The sequence below is a fragment of the Nycticebus coucang genome, chromosome 1, assembly GCF_027406575.1.
Source record: "Nycticebus coucang isolate mNycCou1 chromosome 1, mNycCou1.pri, whole genome shotgun sequence".
In the NCBI taxonomy this organism is placed as follows: domain Eukaryota; kingdom Metazoa; phylum Chordata; class Mammalia; order Primates; family Lorisidae; genus Nycticebus; species Nycticebus coucang.
This window is the reverse complement of record NC_069780.1, coordinates 48,453,112-48,466,536: the sequence shown is the minus strand read 5'-3', so window position 1 is coordinate 48,466,536 and position 13,425 is coordinate 48,453,112. Positions and strand designations below refer to the sequence as shown.

Genomic DNA, 13,425 nt, shown 5'->3' with positions numbered 1-13,425 from the left:
TATAGACTGAATTATAGGAAAATATTATATGGAATAATGTTTACATTTCTAGAATTTGTTAGAATACTGCTATAAAAATTGTTTTTGACTCCCTACCTATCTTGACACTTTCTAATAGGACAGGTGAAATTAAGTCATGAGAGTTCTCAGTTTCTCTCATGGCTCTATAGGCAAGTGGATAGTTAAAAGTAATCATGAAAAACAAACACATCATTATATGTGATCGAATAAGATAAGAATGACATTATTCTTATTTTGAAAGCTGATTGTCTTTCCTGCTTGTTCAATTAAATCATGAATAATTTTTCTCTAAGTAATAAGAATAAAGATAAATAGGAAAAAAATCTGAATATTCTTGTATGATCTATCCACTCATCTAATCTTGGCTACCCTTGTGTCATCAAGTTTTACGTCAGATTATGGCATAAATGTATCATTTTAAAAGTACATCTTATCCATTATATTATACTTGGTTAGGCTATTAATTTGTGTAAGCTACTGTGAAACTACAGCTAGCCTGATAATTTTCTGAAAAATATTAGCATGACTTAACAAAACCTGTGTTTAAGAAGTGTTGTAACATTGTACTTTCAAGATTTGGAAAAAATGATTTTGCGTTTTGTATGGAACCAGAAAAAACCCCGTATAGCTAAGGCAGTTCTTAGTAATAAAAATAAAGCTGGGGGCATCACCATACCAGATTTTAGTCTGTACTACAAAGCCATAGTGGTCAAGATAGCATGGTACTGGCACAAAAATAGAGACATAGACACTTGGAATAGAATAGAAAACCAGGATATGAAACTAACATCTTACAACCACCTAATCTTTGATAAACCAAACAAGAACATACCTTGGGGGAAAGACTCCCTATTCAATAAATGGTGTTGGGAGAACTGGATATCCACATGTAAAAGACTGAAACTGGACCCACACCTTTCCCCCCTCACAAAAATTGATACAAGATGGATAAAGGACTTAAATTTAAGGCATGAAACAATAAAAATCCTCCAAAAAAGCATAGGAAAAACACTGGAAGATATTGGCCCGGGGAAAGACTTCATGAAGAAGACTGCCATGGCAATTGGAACAACAACAAAAATAAACAAATGGGACTTCATTAAACCGAAAAGCTTCTGTAGAGCTAAGGAGACAACAACCAAAGCAAAGGGACAACCTACACAATGGGAAAGGATATTTGCATATTTTCAATCAGACAAAAGCTTGATAACTAGAATCTATAGAGAACTCAAATTAATCCACATGAAAAAAGCCAACAATCCCACATATCAATGGGCAAGAGACATGAATAGAACCTTCTCTAAAGAAGACAGATGAATGGCTAACAAACATATGAAAAAATGTTCATCATCCCTATCTATTAGAGAAATGCAAATCATAACCAGCCCGAGATACCATCTAACCCCAGAGAGAATGGCCCACATCACAAAATCTCAAAACTGTAGATGCTGGCGTGGATGTGGAGAGAAGGGAACACTTTTACACTGCTGGTGGGACTGCAAACTAGTACAACCTTTCTGGAAGGTTGGAGAAGTATGGAGAAACCTCAAAGCACTCAAGCTAGACCTTCCATTTGATCCTGCAATCCCATTACTGGGCATTTACCCAGAAGGAAAAAAATCCTTTTATCATAAGGACACTTGCACTGGACTGTTTATTGCAGCTCAATTTACAATCACCAAAATATGGAAACAGCCTAAATATCCACCAACCCAGGAATGGATTAACAAGCTGTGGTATATGTACACTATGGAATACTATTCAGCCATTTTAAAAAACGGAAACTTTACAGCCTTTGTATTAACCTGGATGGAAGTATAGAAGACATTATTCTTAGTAAAGCATCACAAGAATGGAGAAGCATGAATCCTATGTACTCAATCTTGATATGGGGACAATTAAGGTCACGGTGGGGGTGGGGGAAGGCGCGCGAGAGAGAGAGAAAGAAGGAGGGAGGGGTGGAGAAAGGAAGAACAGAGAGAGGGAAGGAGGGAGTGGGGTGGGACCTTGGTGTGTGCCATACCTTTTGTAAGAGGGACTTTACCTAACAAATGCAATCAGTATAACCTGGCTTATTGTACCCTCAATGAATCCCCAACAATAAACAAACAAAAAAAAAAGTTAAAAAAAAAAGAAGTGTTGTTATAAAGTTTTTCCCCATGAGTTAAAGACTATACTAAGCAATGGATAAATGATCAGGTTATTTTCTCTGGATTAGCCATTAGGCTATGAATTCCTTGGGACTTCCTTTCTATCCTTCTTAATAAAATATATTTCTGGCCCAATTCTAAGACGGTAACCTCCTTACATGTTTCTTGCTACAATGGAAATACTCAAAAATAAGTCTCTTTTGTTTACTTAGTAAGTGCTTACCTACATCCTTCTGAAACCCAAGCATTCCCATAAGTACTTCACTTATGGAAGTAAGAAATGATTCTTTAGAAAAGTATTAATAGAAGTTATATAGCATTTTCCTACACAATAGAAAATGTCCTCTAACACTACATGTAACATGAAGGAAAACCATAAGAAAGAATGTAAGAAAAAATAATGAAAATAACAATGAAGATTATGGGAGAGTAGAAAAGCAATACAGAGATCAGAATACTGAGAAATTTGAGCTACAAGGGTTCAAAACATTCCTTCTCGATATTCTGTTACATTGCCTGATCTTGACAGAGTAACAGAATACCTACGCTCCATCAGGGCCTGTGGCCAGCTAAATGATAAGTAACTTATCAGTCATTTTCTCAGGGTTCATGGCTGTCTCTGTAGTGAGGAAGAAATAATTCAAGGAGCAGACCTAGCCATTAAATGACTTTGGCACTATAATCTGATCTCGTTGTTATTCATAGTCATTAAAGAGTCTTTATGTTTAGAATATTTGTTTCCAGTCCTCTTTTTCCATTTAATTCTTCAAAGAACATGGGATATACTTATATCTCATAATTGACTACAATCTAAAGGTTAAGAAAAGTTTTTCTCTTTCATTAAAAGTATGTTAAGGGAGGCTTACGTGACAATCTGATACTAAGAACTCTACAATGCTAGCTTTTTACCAGGAGAAATACAAGATTAATGTAAGAATCTCTTTTAAAATTATGTATATGCAGTAATAAAAGTCTTGAAAATATTATTTAGAAATCATAAACATTTACTACCATCATATATTAATAACTTTCCTATCACAATGTCCTAATGTGATTTTAATAAGTTAAATAGGCCACACCAAATTTGTGTATATTCCTCAAGAAGAGGCAAATTTAGTTGCAGAAAAATGTCTTGACGTATATTTACCTCTTCCTTAATGGTTTCTAGTAAACCATTTTCAGAAAAACTCCATGGCTACCAATGATCCGATTTTCTGTGAACTGAGCTATGAAATTCTATAATTCTGTTGTACTTCTTCAATATGGTTGTTAAGTGGCATCCTGGCCTCAGATGTAACCAGAGCCAGCCCTGGAACTAGGGAAGCCAGTTGATAACTTAGTGGCCACATAATTTAATTCCCTAATTCATGGAGCACTGTTCTCCTTCAGAGCCTTATCAAATACTGTTCTATATGTTCTGCTTACATCCTCACTACTTCTCCTTCTTCCTTGCCCCACTAGTCTTCATACCTAAGGTTTTGGCTATAAACTCCTCTGAGAAGCTTTAATAGGGATTGTGTTAAAATTGTATATTGCTTTGGGTAGTACAGACACAGACATTTTAACAATGTTGATTCTTCCCAGCCATGAGCATGGTATGTTTTTCCATTTGTAAACATCTTTAGCTATTTTTTTCTTAGAGTTTCATAGTTCTCTTTATAGAGATCTTTCACGTCCTTTGTTAGATAAACTCCCAAATATTTCATCTTCTTTGGCACTACTGTGAATGTAATAGAGTCCTTGACTGTTTTTTCAGCTTGACCATTGTTGGTATATATAAAGGCTACCGATTTATGAATGTTGATTTTGTAACCTGAGACGCTGCTGTATTCCTTGATCACTTCAAAGAGTTTTGTGGTAGAATCCCTGGTTTTTCCAGATATACAATCATATCATCTGCTAAGAGTGAAAGTTTAATCTCTTCTGACCCTATATGGATACCCTTGATCGCCTTTTCCTCCCTAATTGCGATAGCTAAAATTTCCATTATAATATTAAAGAGCAGTGGAGACAATGGGCAGCCTTGTCTGGTTCCTGATCTGAGTGGAAATGATTTCAATTTAACTCCATTCAATATGATATTGGCTGTGGGTTTGCTGTAGATGGCCTCGGTCAGTTTAAGAAATGTCCCTTCTATACCAATTTTCTTAAGTGTTCTGATCATGAAGCAATGCTGGATATTATCAAAAGCTTTTTCTGCATCACTTGAGAGAATCATATGGTCTTCGTTTTTTGTTTATGTGCTGAATTATATTTATAGATTTACGTATATTGAACCAGCCTTGAGACCCTGGGATAAAACCTGCTTGGTGTATAATTTATTTGATGTGTTGCTGGATTCTGTTAGGATCTTGTTGAATATTTTTGCATCAATATTCATTAGTGATAATGGTCTATAATTTTCTTTTCTTCTTGGGTCTTTTCCTGGTTTGGGGATCAAGGTGATGTTTGCTTCATAAAATGTGTTGGGTAGTATTCCTTCTTTTTCTATATTTTGGAAAAGTTTGAGTAATATAGGTACTAGTTCCTCTTGAAAGGTTTGGTAGAATTCTGATGTGAAGCCATCTGGTCCTGGGCTTTTCTTTTTAGGGAGATTTTGTATAGTTGTATAGTTCTATTTCAGAACTTGATATAGGCCTGTTCAACATTTCCACTTCATTCTGGCTAAGTCTTGGAAGGTGACATGCTTCCAAGTATTGGTCAATTTCCTTCAGATTTTCATATTTCTGAGAATAAAGTTTCTTGTAATACTCATTAAGGAGTTTTTGAATTTCTGAGGAGTCTGTTGTTATTTGGTCTTTGTCATTTCTGATTGATGAAACTAGAGATTTTACTCTTTTTTTCCTGGTTAGGTTAGCCAAAGGTTTATCTATTTTATTGACCTTTTCAAAAAACCAACTTTTTGATTTATTGATCTGTTGCATAACCCTTTTGTTTTCAATTTCATTTAATTCTGCTCTAATTTTAGTTATTTCTTTTCTTCTGCTGGGTTTGGGATTGGAATGTTCTTCCTTTTCCAGTTGCTTGAGATGTCCCGTTAAGTTGTTAACTTCCTCTCTTTCTGTTCTCTTGAGGAAGGCTTGCAGTGCTATAAATTTCCCTCTTAGCACTGCCTTTGCAGTGTCCCAGAGGTTCTGATAATTCGTGTCTTCATTATCATTTTGTTCCAAAAATTTTCCTTCGGTATCTCGTCTATAACCCAGCTATCATTCAACATAAGGTTATTTAGCTTCCATGTTTTTGTATGAGTATGCAGATTCCTGTTGTTGCTGAGTTCAACTTTTATTCCATGGTGATCCGAGAAGATGCAAGGAATAATTTCTATTCTTTCAAATTTACTGAGGTTAGACTTGTGACCTAAGATGTGATCGATTTTCGAGCATGTTCCATGGGCTGATGAGAAGAATGTGTATTCAGTTTTGTTGGGATGAAATGTTCTATAGATGTCTGTTAAATCCAAATGTTGAATGGTTAAGTTTAAATCTAAAATTTCTTTGCTCAGCTTCTTATTGGAGGATCTGTGCCTTTCTGATTCTTTAGATTACTTTTTCCTATGATACAGACTCACAGCACCCCATTCTTGTCATTCACATAACTCACTGAAAGTATAAGTTAATACCTACTTAATAAATTTGTTAAATGAACACATTAACTTATGAGCATAAAGGAAACTCCTCTTCATGCTAATTTATGTTACTTAATATTCTTTTAACATGATAACTTTCATACTGGAAATAATCAGGATTAAGAATTGTATACAGAACTTGTTTTTCACTCTAGTTTGGTTTAATATTTTATCTTATGAGTTAAAAACCAATTAAATTTTTTTTATCATACATGTACTCCCTGATAACCTGTACAAATGACTAATTAAGAATTTCCGTTGTAATCTATTCTTGAGACATATGAAAAATGTAATAAATGGTGCTATAGACAATTTATCATGCAGCCAGGATAGTCACCATTTGGTACAGAGGTGGAAATCCTAATAGTTACCTAAATGTTGCCTCCAAATAATAAGATTAGTGAAGTTAATAGACCCACTTAAAGCTGTTCTTTGTTGAGAGGGAAATACAAAGGAGTTTTTTTGATGTTTATGAATACTAAGTGTATATATTACACATAATAAAAATAAAGCAGGGGGGAGGGAGCAAGATGGCGGCTGAGTAACAGCTTCTTTGCAACCGGGAGCAGTGACTTGGGGAAGAGAAGACTCCAGGCATCTCAGGTTTGTGGGCTCTGCCCAGAAACATCCCTTTGGGGATGTAGGGAGACCGCGAGAGACTTTTAGACCCCAAGAAGAGGACAAAAGCAGCGGAGAAGTGGCAAGTGGTTGCGACTGGTCTGAGGCTGCTGCAGCTATAACTACAACAGCAGCGACACAGGGAATGCCTTCCCTGTGGGTTGTTTTGTTTTGTTTGGACTTGGGCACTTGGTTGAATTACTTGGGAGAACTTGGGCGAGACTGCAGGTGTCTTTAACTGTTGTCCAGGTCCTGGGATTGAGCTGTTGGGCCAGAATGGAGCTAATGTTGTATGCACGCAGCCATTTTAGGAGAACTGCCCTGCAGGCTCCGCCCTCAGGGTCACAGAGCCAGGCTCAGGCTGGGAGACCTTGGGCAAGTGATCTAGTGACTGTGAGCAGCGCCAAAGGCCTAAGATGCTGGGGAAGAGCAGAGCTTTCAGTGTTCAGCAGACATATGGGATATGACAGAGTTAATGAGAATTACACCCTACCCTTATACTACAAGGTAATAGATTATCTTACCAGAAACTTTTTGTATTACTTCATTGACTTCCTTCATGAACACTTTCTGTACAAATACCAAGTGGTTTAGAAGATCAGTTGTGAGATTATGTTCAAAGGAACCAACCTGCCAAATTAAATCAGATTAGATTAACCCTACTGATTATATTAGTTTGTATACACTACTAGTAGTTTATATTAATTTTTCCTCACAGAAATCATCTAAAACTCTGAGGAAAAGAGATAATTATCTGCATACTACTGAAGTCAAAATAATGAAAATGGGTTAAAAATACTCAGAGTTCCTAATACTTTACTGGCCTTTAAGAGCCATTCCCAAAATATTTTTTTTAAATAACAATAGTGAACAAGCATGAGAAATCTTTTGAAGACAAATGAAAATTATACAAGTAACTCAATAACTTTGAAACTATTATAAAATTTTGCCTGTTTATCTTTAATGTTGACTTTTATGGCCTTAGAATCATAGACCAGTAACATTTTAAGTGAAAATAAGTATATTTACTTATTAAAATATATCTGATCATCTATTCTATGTACAGTGTCAGTTACTAAGGATACAGCTATGAATAAAAACAACAGAATTCTAAGTCTAAGGCTTACACTGGAGTTAATTAGTAAATCAGATACCCAATCAAGTTTTAATATAATTTATGCCTATGATTAGTAGAAGGCATTAAATTTCTGGCAAATTAGTTAATAAACAGTTTAATAGAAAGGAGACCCTAATTGAGATTCAGTATTATAGGAAAGATAGATTTAAACATCCTTATGATTAAGGCAAATATTTCATCATTTGCCACTTTGATAGCGTTCATATTTTAATCAGAAATTAAGAGAGCAAAACAGATTTGGTAGTCTTTTCTTAAGTAAAAAGTCACAGGAAATCTAACTTGCGCTGAGAACTTTTATTTTGTATCGAGTAATATAAAAATGACAGAGATGATTTTCAGGTGTGTTTACTTCAGGTCATAGTAAAATAGGCAAATCTAAGAAGGATGTAATTCTAGATTCTTTGAAGTGTTTGAAATTAACTATATATTTACTACACTTGGGATTGCATTCTGCCTCAGTTGAAAACTTTATGTCTTCTTAATACACAGCATTAGTAAGTAATTATGCAATATACTGCATTAGATTTATTTTAAATAAAAAAATAAGAGTATTGCTAAATAAGAGTTTGGGGTACTTAACTTTTCAGACTAGAAAATATAAATGAAATAGATTTTTAAATCTTTCAAAGCAAATCTTTGACTTGTTAGAATCTTGTACACTATTTTTGGTACACTTATTTTCACATACTAAAATCACAACTCTTAGAAAGGGGCCAGGGCAAGCAGGCTCTAAAGAAGGTAAATTAGATATAAATTAAATATGTCCCCTATAGCTCTAATATTTCTACCAAAGAACCCAAAAGAGCTTTCTTATGATGCTGCAGGTTCTATAGAACAAAATTTGAAAACAAATAGCAAATTGCTTTTTGACAAGGTTGCAATTGTTTCTGACAAACTGACAAGGTCACTGAGAGACAGCAGTGTGCCTACAGAGAGACCAACAAGGTATGCCTTTTTCACTTGATAGTCAAGAGACTGAAAATCTCTCAGCTTCAATGTTCTACTATATCATATTAGAGGGATAAGCTGACATGCTTAAAACACAACACATCAAATGCTGTTAAACTTTTTGTAGTTATACTGATACAAAGTGAAAAACTAATGATGGAATCAGGTATACTGCTTTCAACTTACCTTAGTAAAGAAATTACTCTGTTAATCTATTTTATCTTTCTATATAAATCTTTAGATTAGAATTAATATTTATATATACCTGTATGAATTATGTAATCTTGTGAAGGTTCAGTTTCCCCATTTATAAAATGAGAACAAATATCTCTACCTCATAGAGCGAATATAAGGACTGAAGAAGTCAATGTGTGTAAAGCACTTGACAAAAGTTAGCTGCTACTTACTTTTTATAATCAAAGGGATCATAAAAATATTTCAGAGATGGGTGTTAAATCCAAAGTAAGAAATGTTAATTAGAAGATGACTAGTATATATTTCAAAAAGCATGTTTAAATAAAGGGGAGAAAGACAGGTAGGCAGGAAGACACACACACACACATTCTCTCTCTGATTTGGTATAGAGTTCTTCTATGGGAATAAATGATTTAACACTTTTCCTTAAAAGTTTAGATCACCACATCTTTTAGTATACCTATATCTTGAAGACTTCTAAATTACAAAGAATAAAAAAACTTAAAATTAGACTTACTTCTGCCACACAACGGAGATAATTTCCCTGTAAATAGTAACCTTGTTTAGAAGGCAATTCGTCTATACTCCACACTTGATCTGAGTAACTGTCATGTTCTTCCATTATGTACTTCCCTGACATAGTAACAGGAGGAAGGTTAAGACTGGCCGAAGGAGGAATGGTTGACGTGTCTGTGGCAGAAACTTTTGAAGTAAAACGCAGTCTGTGATTTGGCAGCTCAAATGTAAACCTTGTCTGTGCACCTGTAAGAAATAAGACAAACTAGGTGTTCATTCACTTGTTTATTCCTTACTTTTTCCAAAAATTGTATCTAAGAAAATGTACGGATATTCCCAAACTTACCTTAAAATATATGAAAGAATATTTTAAATTTGCTTATAAAATATTCCATATCTTTAAGTATATAAATCATCAGCAAGTATAATTACGCCAGTAAGTTTTATTTATCAAGCCTACTAGGAGCTTGGCATTCCAGTAGATGCCAAAGAAACACCTATGAATGTTCTTTATTTCATAGAGGGCAGAAGAGAAAAGAAATGGCCCTTATTATAGAATATTTATAACAAGAGAATTAGTCAAGTTTAAAAAACAATTCCCTAATCTACACAGTGCTTCATTCACAGAGAACAGTTAGCAGTTAACAACTTGTCTCCTGGTCCCAATTCAGTGTGGAAGAAAGTAGGGAAAACTGTCACATCAATTCAATTGTACTCACCAAAAACATTTACACACAAAAAAGTTATACAACCATGTGTATCTTTGACCTTAACAATAATTATTAAAGAGACTATACACCAAATAAGAATATGTTACGAGAAAAAAAAAAAAAAAAAAAAAAAAAGAATATGTTACGAATTTTAGTTTATTCTTAGGCTTAATTACTTAAATCAACAATCTGGCACATAGCTGCTCCAACAAATATATACACAAACTATATTCAGCCCACATTTTTCCAACTGTCTATAAGGGCACAAAGGAACAGCAGAAGCCTTTTTAAAATCAAGATCTATTATTGTATATTACTTATGTAACATATAATATATGCACATGCTCCTCTCAAACCAACAAAATCTGATATTCTTCTATACATTACCAATTTCTCCACTCAAACATCATTAAATCCTCCATTCTGACTACACATATAATTTGTTATATATTGCTAGTGCTCTTAATTGTGTCAGAAATAATTCTCTTTTCTAAAATACTAATCAAGTATACCACCTCCTGTATATCACATTCACTAGATACAACTAACTATATGATAATGTTTACTCTTTGTAAATGAGTTAGCCATAAACAGGAAAATGCTGACTCACCAACTGGGGCATCTGTGGATAGCCAGATAGGTCACAACCACCTAATCTCCTGTCACGTACTACTCCAACCAGCCAGACTCATTGACTGTTACTTGCAAGCTGCTGCAGGGGTGGGGACTGCCTACCCTACATTACCACTACTGCCAGCATGCTGCCAAATAAAAAATACCAAGATTGAAGTAGTCCTCTGTTACTGGGTCATTGCTTATCACTAGGGCAGTCATTCTTTTACTGATTTTGTCCCTTTGCTTCAATTTCAAGAAGATTTTGGGTTCTCTGCTTTCTAACTTTCATAATATATTTGCTCTACTCTGAAATATTTCTATGTTTCTAGTTCTAAACTACCTATCTGGCTTTTGACTTTCTGCTTCTGTTGACCCTTGTATTTAATGGGTGCCATAAATAAATTACCAAAATGAGTCTAATTTAATCTTAGCTCTGGTCTCCAATATCTGAAGGCCTAAGCCTTCTGACTCTGCCAAATCTGGACACGGATTTTAGAGTGCTTCTGTTTCTGGCAATACATGTATAAAGGTCTAACTTTTCAGAAAAATCCTTTGTAATAAAGAAAGCTTAAAATGCTAGAGGTGGGAATACAAACAGAGCCCCTTTATCCAAGGGAAATATGTTCCAAGACCACCAGTGGATACCAAAGCCTATGTATACTATATTTTTTCCTGTACATACCTATGATAAAGTTTAATTTATAAATTAGGAACAGTGAAAGATTAACAACACAACTAATAATAAAATGGAAGGATTATAATATACTATAAAAAGTTATGTGAATGTGATCTCTCCCTCAAAATATCTTATTGTATGTAATATTTTCAGACTATAGTTGACCACATATAACTGAAACTGAGGAGAACAAAAACCTACACATAAAGGTATATACAAAAACCTACACATAAACTGTATATACATGCATATATAAACATGTACATGCACGTATGTATCCATGTATAATGCGTGTTTTAAAAAATTATTGGTGTGGGCGACACCTGTGGCTCAGTGAGTAGGGTGCCAGCCCCATATACTGAGGGTGGTAGGTTCAAACCTGGCCCCGGCCAAATTGCAACAACAACAAAAAATAGCCGGGCGTTGTGGCAGGTGCCTATAGTCCCAGCTAATCGGGAGGCTGAAGCAAGCAAATCGCCTAAGCCTAAGAGCTGGAGGTAGCTGTGAGCTGTGATGCCACAGCACTCTACCAAGGGTGACAAAGTGAGCCTCTGTCTCTAGAAAAAAGAAAAAAAAATTGGTATAATTAATCAAGATAACAGAATAAAAGAGAAAAAATATTTTCATTTCAATTGATAACAGAAGAAAATATCTGATTATATTCACTCATTAATCTTCATAGAAAACTCTTAGTACACTAGAAAAAGAAGTGCATTTTCTTAACCAGATAAAGAGAAACTAGTAAAATCTACAACAAACATCAGATTCTCGGGTTTTCACCTTGTTAATTCCTTTAAAAAATGGGACAAGGCAATCACAATAAGGCAAGAAAAGAAATAAAAGCTGAAAAGAAAGAAAAGTATCATTATTTGCTATTTAAACAGTTTGTCTACAGATAAAACTTCAAAGAATCTACAATTATAAGCAATAACAAAATAGTTTAACGTGGCTGCTGACTATAAGATTAGCATGGAACCATTAAGCATACCTGTATATACTACCAAATAGTTTAGAAAAATGCCCTTTTACAAAAGATAACAATTGTAATAGCTACAACACAAGCCATCTAGATATACAAATAAATAATCTTGCAAAAGGTACACCAAAATCTTTAAGTAGAAAAATTTTAAACTTTATGGGAAAACATTAAAGATCTAAAAAGACAGAGAAATAGCTTATTCAGGAATAGGAAGGTTAAATAATGTATAGTTATCAATTTGCCCCAAATTCAACTAAATTTCTATAAAAATCTAAACAGGTTTTTTCAGGGAACTTGACAAACTAATTTTAAAATGTATATGAAAAAGCAAAGAACCAAAAATAACCCGGACAATTCCCCAAAAACGAAAAGCAATGTGATAGTGGTGCAAACAGACCAATAAAGCAGAATAGATCACTCAGAAATGAATTCCCACATACAAGAACACTTTATAACTAATTTTTGGATTATGTATCATTGAAAAACAATAACGGATTAATCAATAGATAACTGATCAGGCATATTACCACCACCAAATTTTAAAATAATAATAATTCAAAATATACTAAGAATTTAAATATGAACAGTGAAACTTGAATCATTTAAGAAAAAATATAAGAGAATGTACTTAGTTTCCTGGAAATAAAAAGATTTCTTCAGGACATAAAACCATATGTCATATAGGAAAATAATGACATATTCAATTACATTAAAATTAATATCTGTTCATCAAAAGAAAAAATGAAATGGTATGCCTGTAGCTTGGTGACAACGTATGTTAGACATATAACATCAAAGGGTAATATGTAGAATACAGAATTACTGTGAATCAAGAAAAAAACCAAATGACTCAATGATAAAATGTGCAAAAAACAGAACCAAACAAAAAGAACCATGAACATGCATTTTATATAAGTAAATACACAAGAAGCTCTTACTCATACAAAAAGAATTTACCTTCACTAGTAATCACAGAAAGATAAGATAAAACCACAACAAGATATCATTCTAGCTACACAGTACCAAGTGTCAACAAGAATGAAGCACAATGGGAACTCTTATACAGTAGTGGTGGAATAAAGAGTCAATTGGCACAGGTACTTTGGAAGACAGTTTTGCATTTCCTAGTAAAACTGAAGGAACATTGAATCTATTATCCAGTTCTACCACTCCTAAGTAAATATCCTTGTGAAACTCTTGCACATGAGTACCAGGAATGTGTATGAGAATGTAA

The 13,425-nt window shown here is 34.1% G+C and overlaps 1 protein-coding gene across 3 annotated transcripts in view; it reads right to left on the bottom strand.

Moving 5' to 3' along the window:
• Positions 1-13,425, bottom strand: part of BLTP1 (bridge-like lipid transfer protein family member 1) — a 279,425-nt gene that overhangs the window by 87,367 nt on the left and 178,633 nt on the right. For all 3 annotated transcript variants that reach the window (XM_053574435.1, XM_053574509.1, XM_053574580.1), the window contains exons 53-54: positions 9,213-9,457; positions 6,939-7,044 (exon numbers count right to left, since the gene is read on the bottom strand). In XM_053574435.1, coding sequence (XP_053430410.1) covers positions 6,939-7,044; positions 9,213-9,457 — 351 coding nt within the window. The remainder of the gene's footprint in view (positions 1-6,938; positions 7,045-9,212; positions 9,458-13,425) is intronic.